Source organism: Somniosus microcephalus, chromosome 1 (assembly GCF_052327205.1).
Source record: "Somniosus microcephalus isolate GS21.2 chromosome 1, FLI_Smic_1.0, whole genome shotgun sequence".
Lineage (NCBI taxonomy): Eukaryota > Metazoa > Chordata > Chondrichthyes > Squaliformes > Somniosidae > Somniosus > Somniosus microcephalus.
In genome coordinates, this window is record NC_140987.1 from 21,831,745 (window position 1) to 21,852,336 (window position 20,592).

General features: G+C 46.3%; 1 protein-coding gene across 8 annotated transcripts in view; it reads left to right on the top strand.

Moving 5' to 3' along the window:
- Positions 1 to 20,592, top strand: part of htt (huntingtin) — a 256,421-nt gene that overhangs the window by 170,069 nt on the left and 65,760 nt on the right. For 6 of the 8 annotated variants that reach the window (XM_085974744.1, XM_085975173.1, XM_085974896.1 and 3 more), the window contains exons 34-43: positions 976 to 1,124; positions 4,855 to 4,991; positions 7,383 to 7,406; positions 9,139 to 9,255; positions 11,503 to 11,625; positions 13,584 to 13,822; positions 16,165 to 16,307; positions 18,302 to 18,509; positions 19,355 to 19,493; positions 20,156 to 20,335. In XM_085974744.1, the coding sequence (XP_085830870.1) occupies positions 976 to 1,124; positions 4,855 to 4,991; positions 7,383 to 7,406; positions 9,139 to 9,255; positions 11,503 to 11,625; positions 13,584 to 13,822; positions 16,165 to 16,307; positions 18,302 to 18,509; positions 19,355 to 19,493; positions 20,156 to 20,335 (1,459 nt within the window). The remainder of the gene's footprint in view (positions 1 to 975; positions 1,125 to 4,854; positions 4,992 to 7,382; positions 7,407 to 9,138; positions 9,256 to 11,502; positions 11,626 to 13,583; positions 13,823 to 16,164; positions 16,308 to 18,301; positions 18,510 to 19,354; positions 19,494 to 20,155; positions 20,336 to 20,592) is intronic. The other 2 variants (XM_085974966.1, XM_085975237.1) reach the window with 1 other exon arrangement.

Consider the following 20,592-nt stretch of genomic DNA (forward strand, 5'->3'; position numbering starts at 1 on the left):
TTTGCGGGAGCCTCGACCGCAGCCTGATTTCTGCGCTCTAAAATTTAAAGGGGTGGGTATCCTGATACTGATATTTTAACCCGCCCCCTCCCATCAGGAGAAGTGGTTAAAATAAGCTGATTGCAGCTTGTTCCCTGCTCCACCTTCAGAGTTCGATTATTGTCAGTACAGTAGCCTTGTCAAGATACTGGACTAGCAAGCCAGAGGTTGTGGGTTCAAATCCCACCATAGTAAGGTGTGAAATTGAATTCAATAAATTTGGACTCCTCCTGTTCCTTATGTTCCTATGAGACTGGGCAGGGTAAACCTGTTGCCCAAGACCTTTTGTGAGTTCTGCTTTCAATCTACCCAGGAGTTCGCTAACCTTTTGTGATCTTCCTGGTTTACTGTGAGAAGCCGTTGACTCCATACTGGGGGTACAGTTCCACAGACTGCGTGCAGCTCACCCAAGTGGCCGTTCTTGTGTGAACCTAGACAACAATTGTAGGAACTGTCACTTCCCCCTTGTCACTTCTTCCTGGTCTGGAACTCCTTCTGAGATTCCTTCATTTTATTTCTTGCTCAGCGACCAGACCGCGCCGCCTCTTTTCCCCCCACCCCCCCCCCCCCCCCCCACGTTAAACTCTGAGACAGTTTCTGTTCCTGTGCGCTATATAAATGTAGGTTGCTACAGCGGAACAGGCTCGAGGGGCTGAATGGCTAACTCCTGTTCCCATGTACTGTAGTATATTATCTCCCATTTATAGCATCTCATGGTACTTCGAATAACCTCCGTGGTTTTGCTTCTGTTATTATCTCTCGATTTAGATTACTCCAAACATGTATCACTGAAGAAGCTTTCCCCTCCCTGCCCCCAAGTCTGTTCTCAGATTAACTTTTCCAGAATTCCCATTTATGCCTTCTGCTCCTACTTCCTTGCTGTCGAGTAATAATTTGCACTGGTTTACCACTTGTTATCTGTTGCTGTTTTGTCAGGGAATCTGAGGCCATCATTCCGAACATATTCTTCTTCCTGGTGTTGCTGTCGTACGAGCGCTATCACTCCAAGCCAATCATTGGAATTCCCAAAATTATCCAGCTGTGTGATGGGATCATGGCCAGCGGTCGGAAAGCTGTTACTCACGGTAATGACCCTGCCGTCTGCAGTGCGTTCTGTTCGCGTCGTTTATCCTCGTTTCTCGTGGTGTTGTGTAACTGCTGTAAATTCTTTGGTCACAACTGTCGATAGCAAAGTCATAACTGCAAAATATTTTCTGTTGTGTTGACTTTTTGGAAAGCTGTTTAGGAATTATTTTAGTGTTGCGAAAGTCTGATAAGCATTTATTTTTTTCTTTTTGTACGTTGAATCCATTTTCAAATCCAAGCTACTCTGCGGGGGAATAAAAGCTATCGTCTTTACTTTGACATCCCAGTAAAATTAAATTAAAATTCATAATTTGACACTGTCTCAGCAAAACTCAAGTTTTTTTTAATAAAAGTCTTTAAATATTCTTAGTTCAAAACTCAAGTATATCTATCTGGAAAGGATGAACAGGCTGGGTCTCTTGAAAAGAGAAGGCTGAGGGGTGACCTAATAGCGGTCTTTAAAATTATGAAATGTTTTGATAGAGTGGATACAGGGAGAGTGTTTCCACTTGTGGGGAAGAGCAAAACTAGAGGTCATCAATATAAGATAGTCACCAAGAAATCCAATAGGGAATTCAGGAGATACTTCTTCACCCAGAGAGTGGTGAGAATGTGGAACTCGTTACCACAAGGAGTGGATGAGATGAATAGTATAGGTGCATTTAAGGGGAGGCTAGACAACCATATGAGGAATAGAGGGCTATGCTGATTGAGTTAGATGAGGCTAAAGTGGACGATAAATGCCAGCATGGACTGGTTGGGCCAGATGGCCTGTTTCTGTGCTGTATATTCTATGTAATTCGATGTATGTAAATACGCAGCAAACTCAAAAATCTACTGAGAGAATCCAAGACGTGTTCTTGGCCATCCCTCTGAGAGGGAGATACGAGGGTTCTCCTTCGCTTAGAGATGGCTCCAAAATGAGCTGCCTGACGATGGAGGTTTGGAAGCGAGTTGGCCGTCGCAGGCAAGCTCAGTAATCTGATTGGTGAGTCGGGAAGATCTGCAGTACTTCAGAGAAAGAAAGAAAGACTTGCATTTATATAGCACCTTTCACGACCGCCAGACGTCCCAAAGCCCTTTACAGCCAAGGAAGTACTTTTTGACGTGTAGTCGCTGTTGTAATGTAGGAAACGCAGCAGCCAATTTGCGTACAGCAAGCTCCCACAAACAGCAATGTGATGGTGACCAGATAATTTGTTTTAGTGATGTTGATTGAGGGATAAATATTGGCCCCAGGACACCAGGGGGAACTCCCCTGCTCCTCTTTAAAATAGTGCCATAGGATCTTTTACGTCCACCTGAGAGAAGACGGGGCCTTGGTTTAATGTCTCATCCAAAAGGCGGCACCTCCGACAGTGCAGCACTCCCTCAGCACTGCACTGGAGTGTCAGCCTAGATTTTTGTGTTCAACTCTCTGGAGTGGGACTTGAACCCACAACCTTCTGACTCCGAGGCGAGAATGTTGCCCACTGAGCCACCGCCGACACTCTTGATGCCTGACTGAGCAACCCGACAGGCTAATTAATGGGGCTTGGAAGGATCAACCTCTCCTTGGGGTTGGGATTCTTGCTCCTCAGCTTCACACAACCCTACAAAACAATGGGTGGGCTTTTACTTGCTGGAGAGGTAGCAGGAAGCTGCCTGGCGCTCTGTTGCATGGTTTTGGTTGGTTAAAGCTCAGCTGTACCTCTGCGGTTAGCAAACGACTCGGTTGTATTCAAGGCGGCGGCTCACCGCCGCCACCACCACCAGCAGCTTGAGGCCAATTAGGGATGAGCAATAAATGCTGGCCTTGCCGGCGATGTCCACATCCCGTGAATGAATTTTTTTTTTTAAAGCACACGAGTGGGATTTCTAGCCAGAGGCAGTTTGTAGTGTAGCTTGGGTGTTGCCAGCTGAGCTCGATACTCCACAACTGCAGGGGTCGGATCCATCAAACTGCAACCTGTGCATCTTTACTACTTCCGACATGCTGCTTGGCTATTTTATTTGTGACTGGGATGGTCCCATGGTTAGTTAGATTTAAGAACATAAATAGGAGCAGGAGTCGGCCATTTAATAAGATCATGGCTGATCTGATCTTGGCCTCAACTCCACTTCCCTGCCCGCTCCCCGTAACCCTTGACTCCCCTGTAGCTCAAATATCTGTCTATCTCCGCCTTGAATATATTCACTGACCCAGCCTCCACAGCTCTCCGGGGTAGAGAATTCCAAAGATTCACGACCCTCGAGAAGAAATTCCTCCTTGTCTCAGTTTTAAATGGGCGACCCCTTATTCTGAAACTATGCCCCCGAGTTCGATTCCCCCACGAGGGGAAACATCCTCTCTGCATCCATCCTGTCGAGACCCCTCAGAATCTAATGTTTCAATAAGATCACCTCTCATTCTTCTAAACTCCAATGAGTATAGGCCCAACCTGCTAAACCTTTCTTCATAAGACAACCCCTTCATCTCCAGAATCAACCTTGTGAACCTTCTCTGAACTGCCTCCAATGCAAGTATATCCCTCCTTAAATAAGGAGACCAAAACTGTACGCAGTACTCCAGGTGTGTTCTCACCAATGCCCTGTACAGTTGTAGCAGGACTTCCCTACTTTAATAGTCCATACCCCTTGCAATAAAGGTCAACACTCCATTTGCCTTCCTAATTACTTGCTGTACCTGCATGCTAACTTTTTGTGTTTCATGTACGAGGACCCCCAGATCCCTCTGTACCGCAGCATTCTATAGTCTCTCTCCATTTAAATAATTTGCTTTTTTATTCTTCCTACCAAAGTGGATAACCTCACATTTTCCCACATTATACTCCATCCGACGAGGCTGACTGTGAGTGAGTTACGAATCACAGGTGGCTATGGCCTGCTTTTGAGTGCGATATGTTGGAGTCTGTACCAGAAGTACTGAACGTAACTGGACCAATGTCGCATAAAATTAGATGTCAAATTTTATCCGGTTTTGTTGATCCATGAGAGCATCGTGGAAAAGATGTAGAGAGATGGATATTTTATTCCTTTAGTCTTACAGTTGCTGCATTATGTAATGCTGATTTCATCATCAGATGTCACATGACCTGCCTCAACAGCCGACCCAAGTTTCACATAATAGGTGATCAAAGTAGCTATTAAAACATTTTTCCTGAAAAATTTACCAGTGTCTGCCGTGGCTCCGTTGGTAGCACTCTCGCCTCTGAGTCAGACCCCACTCCAGCGCATAATTTAGACTGACACTTTAGTGCAGTGCTGAGGGAGTGCCGTCTTTCAGGTGAGACATTAAACCAAGTCTGTCCTCTCGGGTGGACGTAAAAGATCCCACAGCATTTTGTCGAAGAGGAGCAGGGGAGTTATTCCCTGTGTCCTGGCCAATATTAATCCCCCAACCAACATCACTTTAATAAAAAAAATTTAAAAAACTGGTTATCTGGTCACTTTCACCTTGCTGTGCTCAAATTGGCTGCCACGTTTCCTACAGTAACTACACTTCAAAAGTACTTCATTGGCTGTGAAGCGCCTTGGGACATCCCAAGGTCATGAAAGGCGCTATATAAATGCAAGCTTTTTGCAGATGCTGATGGACCTGCTGTGTACTTGCAGGATTTTCATTTTTTGCTGAATTTCAGACCAGTTTGCTTAATTAATGTTTGAAATTGTTCATTGTAAAGAGCCTATGTTTATCATTTAACCTATAAGGTTCCAGTGAACATGTTTTCCTCTTGTACTTTGCCATAGCAATCCCAGCGCTGCAGCCTATAGTCCACGATCTGTTTGTTCTGCGAGGGACCAATAAAGCTGATGCTGGCAAGGAGCTGGACACACAGAAGGAAGTGGTGGTTTCTATGTTGCTGAGACTCATCCAGTACCACCAGGTACACTTATTCTTTTTACAACCACCCCCCCCCCCCCCCTCCCCCACCTCTTTGCAGTGCTTTGAATCCCGATCTATGGATTGAGCCGGGATATGTAGTGGCACAGACGGGTAGTCAAAATGGCCACTGTGCACAGTGGGTATTTCACGGCAACCCCCAAAGACGTTGAACCCGAGACACAGGAACAGGAGTCGGCCATTTCAGCCCCTTGTGCCTGTTCTACCATTCACTTAGATCATGGCTTATCTGTGTCTTCACTCCATCTACCTGCCTCGGTTCCATATCCCCTTAATACCTTTACCTAACACAAATCTATCAATCTCAGTTTTGAAATTTTCAATTGACTCTCAGCCTCAACATATTTTTGGGAGGGAGCATGTTCCAGGTTTCCTTTGTGTAAAGAAGTGCTTCCTGACATCACCCCTGAATGACCTAGCTCTAATTTTAAGGTTATGCCCCCTTGGTCTGGACTCCGACTCCCGCCCCATGCCCCTGCCAACCAGAGGAAATAGGTCACCCCTTAATCTTCCATACACAAACCCAGTCCTGTGCAACCTGTTAACATAAATTAACCCTTTTAACCCCGGTATCGTTCTGGTGAATCTGCGCTGCACCCCCTCCATGGCCAATACATCCTTCCTGAGGTGCGGGGCCCAGAACTGACCTAGTTTGAGATTGTTTCAGCTTCTGGCAACAGTCCATCAAAATAAATATTTTTTTTTTAAATTTGGGGTTTTGGGAGTTAGATTATCGGTCTATTTTAAAAAAAAAAAAAAATTTCACTCATTCCAGTCACCAACAGTGACCCTTTTGTATTGAACCTTATGCTGATTACAGCTGCTTAAACAATAAAGCAATTTTCCTCTTGTTGCTGAATGCCTGGTCGATAATGCACAGTGACAACCCAATGCAGAATTTGGCTTAATATATGGGCTATTTGCAATATTTAAGTATGAGCACTTAACGCAATTGCGAAATGTTCATTGGACTTTTTTTTAAACTGAAGTGTTGACCCTCATTCTAAATTCAGTTACTATCTCCATTAAAATAACAGAGGATCGTCATGGAAACGGGGAGGGTGGGAAGCCCAAGGTCGGGCAGTTGTTGCGTGGTCTTCAGCAGATGGCTTCATCCTTTTCTGCGCTTTTTACGTTTACGAACATTTATGACCATAACTCATTAACGTGCCTCTGTTCTCTTCACCCATGTGTTCCTGAGGTTGAGATGATTTGTTGTTTTGGCATTGTGCATTAATTGTGATCCAATGCTTTCTTTCCCCTCTCTCGGTCTGTTCTCCCCCCATCTAAGTTAGTTCCTCAGAACATTAACTCTGAGCCTGGCACACACACTCGCACCACGAAAGTTGACGCTTGCCCGCGAATCCAATCTAATTGTTCCTGCGGCGTTAGTTTTATTGATCACGCGTGTTTTATTGGTCAGTACGGCATCTGCCTTCGTTCATTGTGCATGGGTTGCATCAGAAAGTAGCCGTCTCTCTCTCTCATTTATCCAAATTCAGTGTTTACGTGGATCCCGAGAGGCATGGCAAACATTTACCTCTTTCCTGTGTCTCCCACAGTTACCAGCCCATGTCGGTTGGGGGGTGGGGAACAAAAAGGGGAGAGAGTAATGATTGGAGATCACTTCAGCATTGTCCCCCAGCATCCTGATGTACAATATAAAAGCGCCTTATTGTCCGATCCCTTATTCTAAAACCCGCCCACCCACCCGGGTGCTTCACGTCCAGGTGTCCCTTTGCTGTTTGCGTAACTTTACGGCTGGAATGTTTTGTTCTGTACTTGCTGTGTCATCCTGATTGATCTTTGTTACCTGGTCTGCTGTCCACCCCCCCCCCCCCCCTCACTTCCCTTGCTTTCCAGCTGCAGAGATTTTAAAAAAAAAACTTGCCTATATTCAGAATCTGGAATTGGAAGTGGAAATACACAGCACGTCTGTCAGCAGCTGAACAGAGACCTGATCATGAATCTTCTGGGTGTAGAGCTTTGCGCGCATGCAAGGTTGACGATTCTGGTGTAGACCCTGTCTATTTTTTGGAGTGCTCACGGACCTGCTATCTATTTCCACCATTTCCCGTGTTTCTCTCATCGCATCACCTGTGTTCTTTGTGTGACAGTCTGGCCTCTGTTTCATCCGTTGCATGTCTCGTTCCCAGTTCCAATTCTACGTCTGTTTTTGAAGTATTTGCAATGTACTGATTTAGACAGATTAACCTCATGGCTCCCGCGTTTGCGAAAGAGCAATGAACAAGATCGAGCTGAACGGATAACTCCGCAGTTTAATGGCTCGCGCTCGCTAGTATTGCAGTGTAGCGATTGTCGTGTCTTGTCCGCCCGAATGCTCTAATAAACATAGTTTTCTTTTTTTAACTAGAGCTGCAATAAACATCTTGAAATGGTAAGGATTGCAGGTTTAATTCTTAATGTGGTTAAAGTTGATGTACTGAGCCTTTTCGGCATTTAGAAACTGCGTTGAATTCGACCCGTTGGTGGGTCTCTTGCCGGGTTGATGATTAAGGCATGATGTTGCAACAGTCCAGTGGGAGCTACGAACTGCTCCTGGCCTGTGTTATGCCTGACCTGGGAGAACCTGCTGTTGCTACTGGGTGCACTTAATAAAAAATAAAAAAAAAAATAAATAAAAAAAATTTAAAAAAAATTGGCCCCAGGAATATGATTATTTTTGGGCAGAGGGTGGGGGTGGTGGGAACAGGAAATCTTCAGATGAATAAATCCTTCACTCTCTACCTTTTTCCCACTACCCTCCCCCTCCATCCTTCCCCCCACCCCCAAAGTGTTAAATATGTTCTCCCATTCTTTAGCTTGCCTGCTTTACTGATTGATTCCGTTGAGCACTAGAAACACTTTTACATTGGCGCCTGTTTATTTGGGATTCAGCGAGACTGGTGTCCGCTCGCGGACTCTTCATGTTTACACAACTAAATCGGCTCCCTTATCCTTTGGCAGAATTGTACGCCTACAAAAAAAACTGGGTCTAAAGTCCTCAAGCTGGCACGAGAGCCAGATTTAGAATCCAGAACAAGGGGCTTTAACCTTATAGCGAGGTCATGAAGCGCACTTTCACAAAGTGCAGTGGAAATCCTGAACTCTCTCTTCCTCCCCCCCCCCCCCCCCCCCCCCAAAAAAGGCTGTGGATGCTGGGTCAATTAAAATATTCAAGCCTGAGATTGAGATTTTTGTTGGGTAAGGGTATCAAGGTGATATGGAGTTAGGGTGCAGATCAGCCATGATGTAATTGAATCACAGAACAGGCTCGAGGGGCTGAATGGCCTCCTCCTGTTCCTCTTCCTGTGACTAGCGGCAAGTCCCATAAGCTCTGGTAATTAGGTTTGGTCATATTTAGGAGTGGATTCAAGAAGCAGTTTTTCACACAAAGGGCAGTGGAAATCTGGACCTCTCTGCCCCAAAAGGCTGAGAATGCTAGGGGTCAATTAAAATGTTCACGTCTGAGATCAATTGATTTTTGTTTGGTAAGGGTATCCAGAGATATGGAGTTGAGGTACAGATCAGCCACGATCTGGCGGAACAGGCTCGAGGGGCTGAATGGCCCGTTCCTAGATCTCTGCACTCTTCCAATTCTGGCCTCTTGCGCATCCCCAATTTTCATCGCTCCACCATTGCCGGCTGTGCCTTCAGCTGTCTAGGTCCTAAGCTCTGGAATTCCCTCCCTAAATCTCCGCCTCTCTTGCCTCCTTTAAGACGCTCCTATCTCTTTGACCAAGCTTTTGGTCACCTGTCCTAATATCTCTGGCTCGGTGTCAAATTTTGTTTGCTAACGCTCCTGTGAAGTGCCTTGGGACGGTTTACTACGTTAAAGGCGCTGTATAATAGGATTCCAATCACTGGCCTGTGAGAATCCCAACCCAACAAGCATCAGTATAAAAGCGGTGGGAAGTGTTTAAGAGCAGCTCAGGTTGTTTGTTATGGGGTTATTCCCTCCCCGCTTGCCCTTCCTCGCTCCACCCCCACATTCCCTATGAGGAGGCTGGGAAAACGCCATCTCGACTCTTCCCTCAGACTCTCATAACTCAATGACATGAAATTCGACATATACTTAGGCGGGCGGGCGAGAAGTATAATGTTAACTGCTGCATTTTTTGTTATTGCAGGTGCTGGAGATGTTGATTCTGGTGTTGCAACAGTGTCACAAAGAGAATGAGGATAAGTGGAAGCGCCTTTCCCGTCAGATAGCTGACATGATTCTACCGTTGTTGGCTAAACAGCAGGTACAGACGGGCAGGCACTGGTACTAAAAGAATCATAAACAGCCAGCGCTGTTCCACGTGGTTCCCTCGCCTCTCGTGAACTCTAACTAGTGGGATGCCGCAGGGATCAGTGCTGGGGCCACAACTATTTGCAATCTATATTAATGACTTGGATGAAGGGACTCGGTGTAATGTAGCCAAATTTGCTGCTGATAGAAAGATAGGTGAGAAAGCAAATAGTGTGGAGGACGCAAAGAACATCCAAAGGGATATAGATAGGCTAAGTGAGTGGGCAAAAATCTGGCAGATGGAGTTTAATGTGGGAAAATGCAAGGTTATCCACTTTGGTAGGAAAAATAAAAAAGCAAATTATTATTTAAATGGGGAGCGATTACAAAATGCTGAGATACAGAGGGATCTGGGGGTCCTTGTACATGAATCACAAAAAAGTTAGCATGCAGGTACAGCAAGTAATTAGGAAGGCAAATGGAATGTTGGCCTTTATTGGAAAGGGAATGGAGTATAAAAGCAGGGATGCCCTGTTACAACTGTACAGGGCGTTGGTGAGACCACACCTGGAGTACTGCGCACAGTTTTGGTCTCCTTATTTAAGGAAGGATATACTTGCATTGGAGGCAGTTCAGAGAAGGTTCACGAGGTTGATTCCGGAGATGAAGGGGTTGTTTTATGAAGAAAGGGCCTATAATCATTGGAGTTCAGAAGAATGAGAGGAGATCTTATTGAAACATATTGACAGGGTAGATGCAGGGAGGATGTTTCCCCTCGTGGGGGAATCTAGAACCAGGGGGCATAATTTCAGATTAAGGGGGGGTCGCCCTTTTAAATCGGAAATGAGGAATTTCTTCTTCTGAGGGTCGTGAATCTTTGGAATTCTCTTCCCCAGAGAGCTGTGGAGGCGGAGTCATTGAATATATTTAAAGTGGAGATAGACAGATTTTTGAACAATAAGGGAGTCGAGGGTTATGGGGAGTGGGCAGGGAAGTGGAGTTGAGGCCAAGATTAGATCAGCCATGATCTTATTGAATGGCGGAGCAGGATCGAGGGGCCAAATGACCTCCTGCTCCTACGTCTTATGTTCTTATGAATATGTTTCGTAATACGTATAGTAGAGGTGTAAATCTAAGATAGTCACCAATAAATGCAATAGGGAATTCAGGTGAAACTCCTTTACCCAGAGTTGTAAGAATGTGGAACTCACTACCACAAGGAATAGTTGAGGTGAATAGTATAGATGCATTTAAGGGGAAGCGAGATAAACACATGAGGGAGAAAGGAATAGAAGGAGATGTTGATGGGGTGAGATGGTGAGGTGGGAGGAGGCTCGTGTGGAGCATAAACACCAGCATGGACCTGGTGGGCCAAATGGCCTGTTTCTGTGCTAATAAATACTATGTAAAAACCCAGAGTGTGCGAGCACTGCTACTTAAAGTACGCAGTTCCTTTAACACAGTAAGACATCCCACCATGCTTCATTTGGGGGGGGGGGAAATCTCATAGAAACATAGAAAATAGGAGCAGCAGTAGGCCATTCGGCCCTTCGAGCCTGCTCCGCCATTCAACGAGATCATGGCTGATCATCCAAACCCTAGCACCCGGTCCCTACACCGACAGCCATCCCACACAAGCCCTATCCCCGTAACCCCACGTATTTAATCCCCCCTAACACTAAGGGCCAATTTTTTTTTATCATGGCCAATCAACCTAACCCGCACATCTTTGGACTGTGGGAGGAAACCGGAGCACCCGGAGGAAACCCACGCAAACACGAGGAGAATGTGCAAACTCCACACACAGTCACCCGAGGCCGGATTTGAACCCGGGTCCCTGGCGCTGTGAGGTAACAGTGCTAACCACTATGCCACCGTGCTGAATAGAACTTGGAGCCCGCCTTTGAAAGGGGAGCAAGGTTAAGGGTTGGGAAAATATTCCAAGTACAGAAGTATGATGACGAGGCTCTTTCCCTGGTGGCGGGAAAGGCACAGGGAGGGGGAGGGAAGAGAGGAATTGCACAGCGGACCAGAGGTGGAAGAGCCGAGGGAGCAGGCTTAGCTCGAATGCACGGAAGAAAGTTGCAGAGGTGGGGGGGGAGGGGGAAAACGAGGCGTGGAGGGATTTGCAGATGAGTTTGAATTTGCAAGCTTGGTGTGAGTTTTGGACGCTGACTCAATGAACATGAGCTCAGTTTTACATCTTGGGGAAAAGAGTGGATATAAATGTACGCATCATTTCCTGTTTTGTCTGTTGTAGATGCACCTTGATTCGCATGAGGCCTTGGGAGTGCTGAATACCCTCTTTGAGACAGTGGCACCCTCATCACTGCGACCCGTCGACATGCTGTTGAAGAGTATGTTTGCTATGCCTGCCACCCTGGTAAGCACACCTTTGGAAATCTTCTGTTTGTGGTTCAAAGAGAATTCCCTCCGTAAGCGCCACTGCCTCTCCGCCTCACTGCCTCTCCGCCTCACTGCCTCTCCGCCTCTCCGCCTCACCGCCTCTCCGCCTCTCCGCCTCACCGCCTCACCGCCTCACCGCCTCACCGCCTCACTGCCTCTCCACCTTCCTTTAAGTCACTCCTTAAATGACCATCACTGTGTCAGCCGTGGCTCAGTGGGCAGCACTCGTCTGAGTCGAAGGTCATGGGTTCAAGCCCCACTTCAGAGATTTGAGCACAGAAATCTAGGCTGACACTCCAGTGCAGCGCTGAGGGAGCGCCGCACTGTCGGAGGTGCCGTCTTTTGGATGAGACATTAAACCGAGGCCCTGTCTGCGCTCTCAAGTAGACATAAAAGATCCCATGGCACTATTCGAAGAAGAGCAGGGGAGTTCTCCCCAGTGTCCTGGCCAATATTTATCCACCGATCAACATCATTAAAACAGATTATCTGGTCATTATCACATCGCTGCTTGTGAGAGCTTGCTGTGCGCAAATTGGCTGCTACGATTCCTACATTACAACAGTGACTACACTTCAAAGAAGTACTTCATTGGCTGTAAAGCACTTTGGGACGTCCCGTGGTTGTGAAAGGTGCTAGATAAATGCAAATCTGTCTTTCTTTAAAAACCTACCAAACTTTTGGTCACCCGTCCTAATATCTCCTCGTGGCTCAATGTCAGATTTTGTCTGAGAATGCTCCTGTGAAGCAACCTTGAGATGTTTTAATACTTAAATAACAACAACTTGCATTTATATAGCGCTTTTGAAGTCTGAGGTTGAGTTGCTGTTTTGGAGCAGTGTTAGGTGGAGCTTCACCTGCACTTGGGGGTGTGACAAACAGTGAGGATGATACCAATTGACTGCAACAGGACATAAAAAGGCTAGCAGAATGGGCAGCCATGTGGCAGATGGAATTTAATACAGAGAAGTGTGAGGTGATGCAGTTTGGCAGAAGGAACAGGGAGAGGCAATATACACTTAATGGCACAGTTTTAAAGAGTGTGCAGGGAGAGAGGGACCTGGGAGTTTATGTCCTGCCACCTTCAGGGACCTATGCACATTTTGAGAGTGTGGTTAACAAAGCATATGGGATCTTGGGCTTCGTAAATAGAGGTATTGAGTACAAAAGTAGAGAAGTTATGCTGAACCTTTATAAAGCGCTGGTTAGGCCACAACTGGAGTATTGCGTCCAGTTCTGGTCACCACACTTTAGGAAGGATGTGAAGGCCCTTGAGAAGGTGCAGAGGAGATTTACCAGAATGGTTCCGGGGATGGGGGATCTTAGCTACAAGGACAGGTTGGAGAAGCTGGATTTGTTTTCATTAGAGCAAAGGAGGTTGAGGGGTGATTTGATAGAGGTGTACAAGATAATGACGGGTTTGGATAGGCTAGACGGGGAAAGGCTGTTTCCACTAGTTGATGGTACAAGGACTAGGGGACACAGATTTAAGGATTTGGGCAAGCGATACGGGGTGGGATGTGAGGGGGAAATTTTTTTACACCGCGAGTGGTGATGACTTGGAATTCGCTGCCGACGGAAGTGGTGGAAGCGGAGACACTCAATGTTTTCAAGGGGAGACTGGATAGGCACTTGAGGGAAATAAACTTGCAGGGCTGTGGGGATAGAGTGGGGGAATGGGACTGACCGGATGGCTCTACAGAGAGCCGGCGTGGACTTGATGGGCCGAATGGCCTCCTTCTGTGCCATTATGACTCTGAGTTGTACCTGAGTTGGTTGGGAGTTGTTGCAGGCTGTTGCTGGATTCCGAGAGTGGAGACAATGTTCAATTAGTGAATTGGACTTCTGAAATCTTGAAGTCAAAAGATGATTTTTTTTCCCCCCTGAAAAAGTAAACTAAGAGAGTAATACTTGGAAATGGTTTTTATCTTCTAGGCATCAGTAGGAACAGTTCAACTTTGGATATCGGGCATCCTAGCTATCCTACGGGTCCTTATTTCTCAGTCCACCGAGGATATTGTCCTGTCGCGGGTTCAGGAACTGTCCTTGTCCCCGTATTTGATTTCCTGTCAGAACATAAGTGGTTTGAGAGACCGAGGGAATCCGACCATGCCAGCGGAGGAACAGGACGAAGAGACCCAGAGCAAACATCTACCAGAAGAAACCTTTGCGAGGTACTTGCGGCATATTTTATTTTCCTGAGCTCCAGTAAAGTGACGAGGCAGTGCCGACAACAGACTCTGGTTGTCGCTTCCTCCTCTGGGTCAGAGGTCATGGGTTGCGGCCCCAATCCAACACTAGTCTAGACTTGACGTTGTGATGAAGTATTGAGGGAGTGCCGCATTGTGGGAGATTCGGTGAGGTGGTAAACCCAGGCTGATTCAGTGCTGTGTGGAAAAAGTGGCTGTCCTATACATAGTGACTGCATTTCAAAGTATTGCATTGCATGTGAAGCACTTTGAGCCATATGTCAGATGTAAGTCGGACTTTCCTAGAACAAAATTATTGTGGACTGTTGCGCAAGATTCCCACAGCAAAAGCAAATGTTTGCACCGTCAAGAAATGCATTAATTGGACTTTGACACTTCATAACATGGTTTTGGAGTGATTAAGAGTTGTGGAATGCAGATCTTCTGCATTGTAGCTGCTCTCTCTTGTACAAAATCCCGCATTTCAGGGGGAATGCTGGAGCATCTTCCACGCGACGTGCCGCAGGTGTGGGGTGAAGGTTCAATTTCCCCTGCCAGAAATCCGTAGAATTGCTGTTTTGAACCATCCTCTTGCAGGGTGAGGCCCAACAGAGGTCAGGCATCGCCAAGGTGGCGAAAGAGAGAATCGGAGAGTTGTTTCAAGGCCTGTCTCGCCACTGGACGGCTCAAGGGGGACATTGTTGGCAGCTCTAAGCCTTCAGCCGTATTGGCCCCACTCACCTCCCTAAACCTCCCTACTTCTCTCTGTCTTTGAAAGACTTCTTCTAACTCATCTCTTCAGATGTTTTAAGCCATCCCTCCTCCTCCTCCTGCTTGGCACTCGCTTCTCCTCTGAAGTCCTTTGGATAGTTAGCACATTAAGGTGTTAAATAAATGCAAGATGTTCTTGTCTAAAGTGAGATTAAAATTAATACTATTTGAAGTTGTGTACAGGGCATATATAATCGTGGCTTATCTGTTCACTCCATCCGAGATTGGAGATGGTATCAGATGCATCCGTAACACTGGTGTATGTGCCTTTAAGAGCAATTGTGTATGTGCCTTTAAGAGCCCCAGGTGTGCGTAATGCCGGTAATTGCCACTTGGGCTATATAAGCCTGTGTATTGTGTATATCCTTTAGAAACCCCCCCAGACTTGCTTAGTAAATACCTATGAACCAACTCCTGTCTTCAGTGTCTTTATCTACACACGGACACTACAGTAACATTGGCACAGGTGTGGTGAGCCTGGCCACGTTGTATGTATGTGTATTGACGGCAAGACTAGGGAAAGAGGGCTGGCTCTCTGGTGGCTAATAGGATAGAGGTAGCGTGTAACTGAACACACGAGAAGACCCTTGATTCAATTCTCGGCGTGCACTCAGTTAGCTGATCGCAGCTGGGGCAGTTCAGTTGACCTCGGTTCTCCTGGGTTAGCCTGGGCCAGTGTTCATTCTCCTGATTGCTATCCAGTGACCCCTGCTGGAACTGAAGGTGGGTGGGCATTGAGTGAGGCGAGCATTGGACTTGGCAGTGACCCTCGCCAGAGTCAAATAACTTGCCAGCATTCACAACAAAGGCTGACACATTAAGAATGACTAAAGCAGATGTGCGGTGCCAGATCATAGATTCATACAGCACAGAAAGAGGCCACTCGGCAAATCGTGCCTGTGCCAGCTTTCTGAAAAAGCTCTCCATTTAGTCCCACTCCTCTGCTCTTTCCCCATATCTCTGCAAATCTTTCCTTTTTAAGTACAGATCCAATTCCATTTTGAAAGTTACCATTGAATCTGTTTCCACCACCTTTTCAGGTAGCGCATTCCAGATCATCATTACTCGCTGAGTTTAAATAAAAAAAAAGTCGTTTTTTTTTGTCAATCACCTTAAATCCGTGTCCTCTGGTTACCGACCCTCCTGCCAGTGGAAACAGTTTCTCCCTATGTACTCTATCAAAAGCCCTCAGAATTTTGACCATGCTATCAAATGTCCCCTTTTATGTTCTCTGTTCTAAGGAACAATCTCAGCTTCTCCAGTCTCTCCACATAACTGAAGTCCTTCATCCCTGGTAGTCTTCTGGTAAATCTCCTCTGCACCCTTTCCAAAGTGCGGTGCCCAGAATTGGCCACGATACTCCAGCTGAGGCCTAACCAGTGATTAATAAAGATTTATCATAACTTCCTTGCTTTTGTACTCTCTGCCTCTATTTATAAAGCCATCGATTTTGTATGCCGTTTTAATAGCCTTCTCAGCTTGGATGTTTGTGGATGTGCTTTCCGCAGGGTGTCTTGTACCACGGAACTAACTGTTGCATCTTCTTCCTTGTGCAGGTTCCTGTTACAGATGGTGGGAATCCTCCTAGAGGACATTGTGAACAAACAGCTAAAAGTGGACATGAGTGAACAGCAGCACTCCTTTTATTGTCAGCAGGTTGGCACTCTGCTTATGTGCCTGATACATATCTTCAAGTCAGGTAACGCAGCCAGTCTTTTTCTGGAAGCAGTTTTACTGGCTGAAATATTAGTGAAGTTTTCAGCGTAGACCTGCGGTTTTAGTAAATGCACACATTAGCCTTGCGTTTATGCTCGAACCATCACCAGGATACATTCAGTTGAAGAAGTCTGTTTGGCACATTTGAACTTCTTCCTATTCCTACAACATTCCTATACTAGCTTTAACCTCTACTTGGGTGAGCAGGACCTTGGTTTAATGTCTCATAAGAATTAGGAGCAGGAGTCGGCCACGCGGCCCCTCGAGCCTGCTCCGCCATTCAATAAGATCATGGCTGATCTTCGACCTCAACTCCACTTTCCCGCCCGATCCCCATATCCCGTGATTCCCCTAGAGTCCAAAAATCTATCGATCTCAGTCTTGAATATACACAAAGACTCAGCATCCACAGCCCTTTGGGATAGAGAATTCCAAAGATTCACAACCCTCAGTGAAGAAATTCCTCCTCATCTCAGTCTTAAATGGCCGACCCTTTATCCTGAGACTATGCCCCCTAGTTCTAGACTCTCCAGCCAGGGGAAACAACATCTCCGCATCCACCCTGTCAATCCCCCTCAATCTTTTGTTTCAATGAGATAACCTCTCATTCTTTTTAGGCCCATTCTACTCAATCTCTCCTCATGGGGCATCCCTCTCATCCCAGGAATCAATCTAGTGAGCCTTTGTTGCACTGCCTCCAAGGCAAGTATATCCTTCCTCCGACAAGGAGACCAAAACTGTGAACAGTACTCTAGGTGTGGTCTCGCCAAGGCCCTATCTGAACCTGAAAGACAGCACCACAGATGACGCAGTACTCCCACAGTACTCATGAGGGAGTACTCTCAAGGTTGTGGATTGAAGTCCCACTCCAGAGACTCGAGCACATAACTCTAGGCTGACACTCGCAGTACAGTACTGAGGGAGCACTGCACTGTCGGAGGTGCCGTCTTTCGGGTAAGACATTAAACCGAGGCCCCGTCTGCGCTCTCAGGTGGATGATGATGATCCCATGGCACTATTTTGGAGAGTAGCCAGGGAAGTTCTCCCCTGTGCCCTGGCCAATATTTATCCCTCAATCAACATCACTAAAACCGATTACGATAGCAAAATACTGCGGATGCTGGCAATCCGAAATAACAACAGAAAATGCTGGAAAAACTCAGCAGGCCAGTGCAGCATCCGTGGAGAAAAACACAGAGTCAACGTTTCAGGTCGATGACCTTTCATAGATACATAGAAGATAGGAGCAGGAGTAGGCCATTCGGCCCCTCGAGCCTGCTCCGCCATTTAATGAGATCATGGCTGATCATCCAAATTCAGTACCCTGTCCCTGCTTTCTCCCCATATCCCTTGATCCCTTTAGCCTTAAGAAATATATCTAACTCCTTCTTGAATATATTTAATGAATTGGCCTCCACTGCCTTCTGTGGTAGAGAATTCCACAGGTTCACCACTCTCTGGGTGAAGAAATTCCTCCTCATCTCTGTCCTAAATGGCTGACCCCTTATCCTTAGACTCTGACCCCTGGTTCTGGACTCCCCGACCATCGGGAACATCCTTCCTGCATCTAGTCTGTCCAGTCCTGTTAGAATTTTATAAGTTTCAATGAGACCCCCTCTCATTCTTCTAAACTCCAGCGAGTATAAGCCCAATCGACCCAATCTCTCCTCATACGTCATTCCTGCCATCCCAGAACGAAAGGTCATCGACCTGAAACGTTAACTCTGTTTCTCTCTCTACGGATGCTGCCCTGGCCTGCTGAGTTTTTCCAGTGTTTTCTGTTGTTTCACTAAAGCAGATTATCTGGTCATTATCACTTTGTTGTTTGTGGGCGAGCTTGCTGTGCACAAATTGGCTGCGATGTTTCCTACATTACAAGAGTTACTGCACTTCAAAATTACTTCATTGGCTATAAAGCGCTTTGGGACGTCCCGAGGCTGTGAAAGACGCTGTATAAATGCAAGGTCTTTCTTTCAGGAATGTTTAGAAGAATCACCGCAGCTGCCACCAAATTGATCATGGGGAACGGCTCTGACGGGAGCTTTTACACACTGGAAAGCTTGAATGCCTTGGTTCAGTCTATAATCCCCACTCACCCGTCTCTGGTGCTGCTTTGGTGCCAAATCCTGCTGCTCGTGAACTACACCAACTACAGCTGGTGGTCAGAGGTGCATCAGACCCCGAGGTAAGTGAAGCAAATGGCAGGCACTAGTGCCCCTGATTCTTACTGTGAAGTACAGCAACTTGCAATGTTGCCAATCCTCTCCACAAACCTGCAACAAGCTGTATTTGTTGCATACTGCGATGTCTTCGTTCTCGTGTGAAGAATGATCCCCAAGAAGTATTAACCCTCACCTGCGCACAAAAATATTAACTGCCGGGGGATCAGAAAGGTGATCAGTTAAATGGCATACTGGATATGATTGGTGTTAATGTGGTGGTTGACTCCAGCGAGATGCCTCCGCATGACTCACTTTGCCATTCATGGTCTCGCTCCCTTCCGTCTGTGTCCCCTGCTTTTTTTTCAATAAAAGGGACATGGCTAGACACCTGCTTCTGAGGGGTTGCGTTGCTCCAGGATAAATAGTTACAGGTGGCCGAACAGTGCAAATCCAGGGCTCAGCAATTCTTTTGATTGGCGACCCTACCAGTGACCTCATGATCCATCCTTCTGCATCACCGGGAAGGACAGGAGCGGCAATGTTGTGGGAAAACCATCACCTCCAAGTTGCACAACATCCTGACTTGGATATATGTCGCCGTTCCTTCATCGTTCAGTCCTACTCTCCCTCCCTCTTTCCCCCCCCCCCGTCCCGCCCCAGAAATTTGCAGAAGTCTATGACCGTGCGGATTGTATGTGGGCCGTTTTCTTGTCCTACGCTTACTTATTATGTAAAAGCCCTTGGTTTTGTCATGTGGCTGTTTCCAGTATTTAAAGCCCGAGCTGCTGCTTTGAGGAAGGGTTTTTGCTTTACTGGAAAAGTGATGTTGCTTTTGTGAAGTCTCATCTTTTTTTCTTGAAACACACAGGAGACACAGTTTGTCTAGCACTAAGTTGCTGAGTCCTCAGATATCTGAAAACGAAGATCCAAAACCTGTGTCTAAATTGGGCATGTGCAGTAGGGAAATTGTCCGAAGAGGGGCGCTCATTCTTTTCTGTGATTATGTGGTAAGGTTCATTAAAAATTCTTTTGAATTCTGAAGTAAAATATGATGGTTCCGAACGCAAAGTCGCATGTGTCATGCAGAAGAATGGTTAACTGAGTTTGTATAAAATTCTCTTAGTTTTTTTTTCTCTTCCATGTTTTGTTTTGAGCGCTTAAAATGTAACAGCAGGACTAGGCTATTGGCCTACTGCGGCTGTTCCGCCATTTTGTTTAGTTAAAGGCAGCTTTTTCATCTCCATTTCCTGCTCTTCGCAACCAGAGTGGGCCATTCGGCCCATTGAGCCTGCTCCACCATTTTGTGAGTTATAGCGGCTCTTCCATCGTTTTATTTCCAATTCTCTGTCCTTTCCCCATATCCTGCAATTGGATTAAATGTAGTCAGTTCAATCCAGCGCGTCTGCTCCACCATTTTGTTAGGTTACGGCAACTCTTCATCTTTCTAATCTCAGTTCTCCGCCCTTTCTCAACAATCCTCAATAGGAACAGGAGTAGAATCCTGCCCTTTGAGTCTACTCCACCTTTTTGAATATGGGGAGGTAATTTTTTTTTTAGTGCAGTGAAGAAAATCGGCAATGTTTTTAATTGAGCGAGATTGGGCTAATTTGTTGTACGTCGAATCATAAAACTGTAGACGGATGCTGATTTCTGCCATTTGTTGTTCCAGTGTCAAAATCTTCACGATTCTGAGCACCTGACTTGGCTGATTGTCAATCATGTACAGGATCTCATCAATCTTTCTCACGAACCTCCGGTGCAAGATTTTATCAGTGCTATTCATCGCAACTCTGCTGCCAGTGGGCTTTTCATTCAAGCTATCCAGTCCCGCTGTGACAATCTTGCAACAGTAAGTGCGGTCTTCCCCCAAAATATGTTTCTATGCTATTCGCTCGTTCACTCGGCTCTTCAAGCTCCCCAGTGACTAATTGGTCTTAGGCCGGTGAGCAGCTGAACCATCTCGACTAGGGATGTACCGGGTAGTTGGATTCTCGGTCTGTGCTGAGCTGGTTGAACTCAACCTGGGTAGGGGTAGGGGCACTGCAATTGACCTCAAAAGGCTGGAGGAGAGAATCAGTAAGAAAGACTTGCATTTCTAGAGCGCCT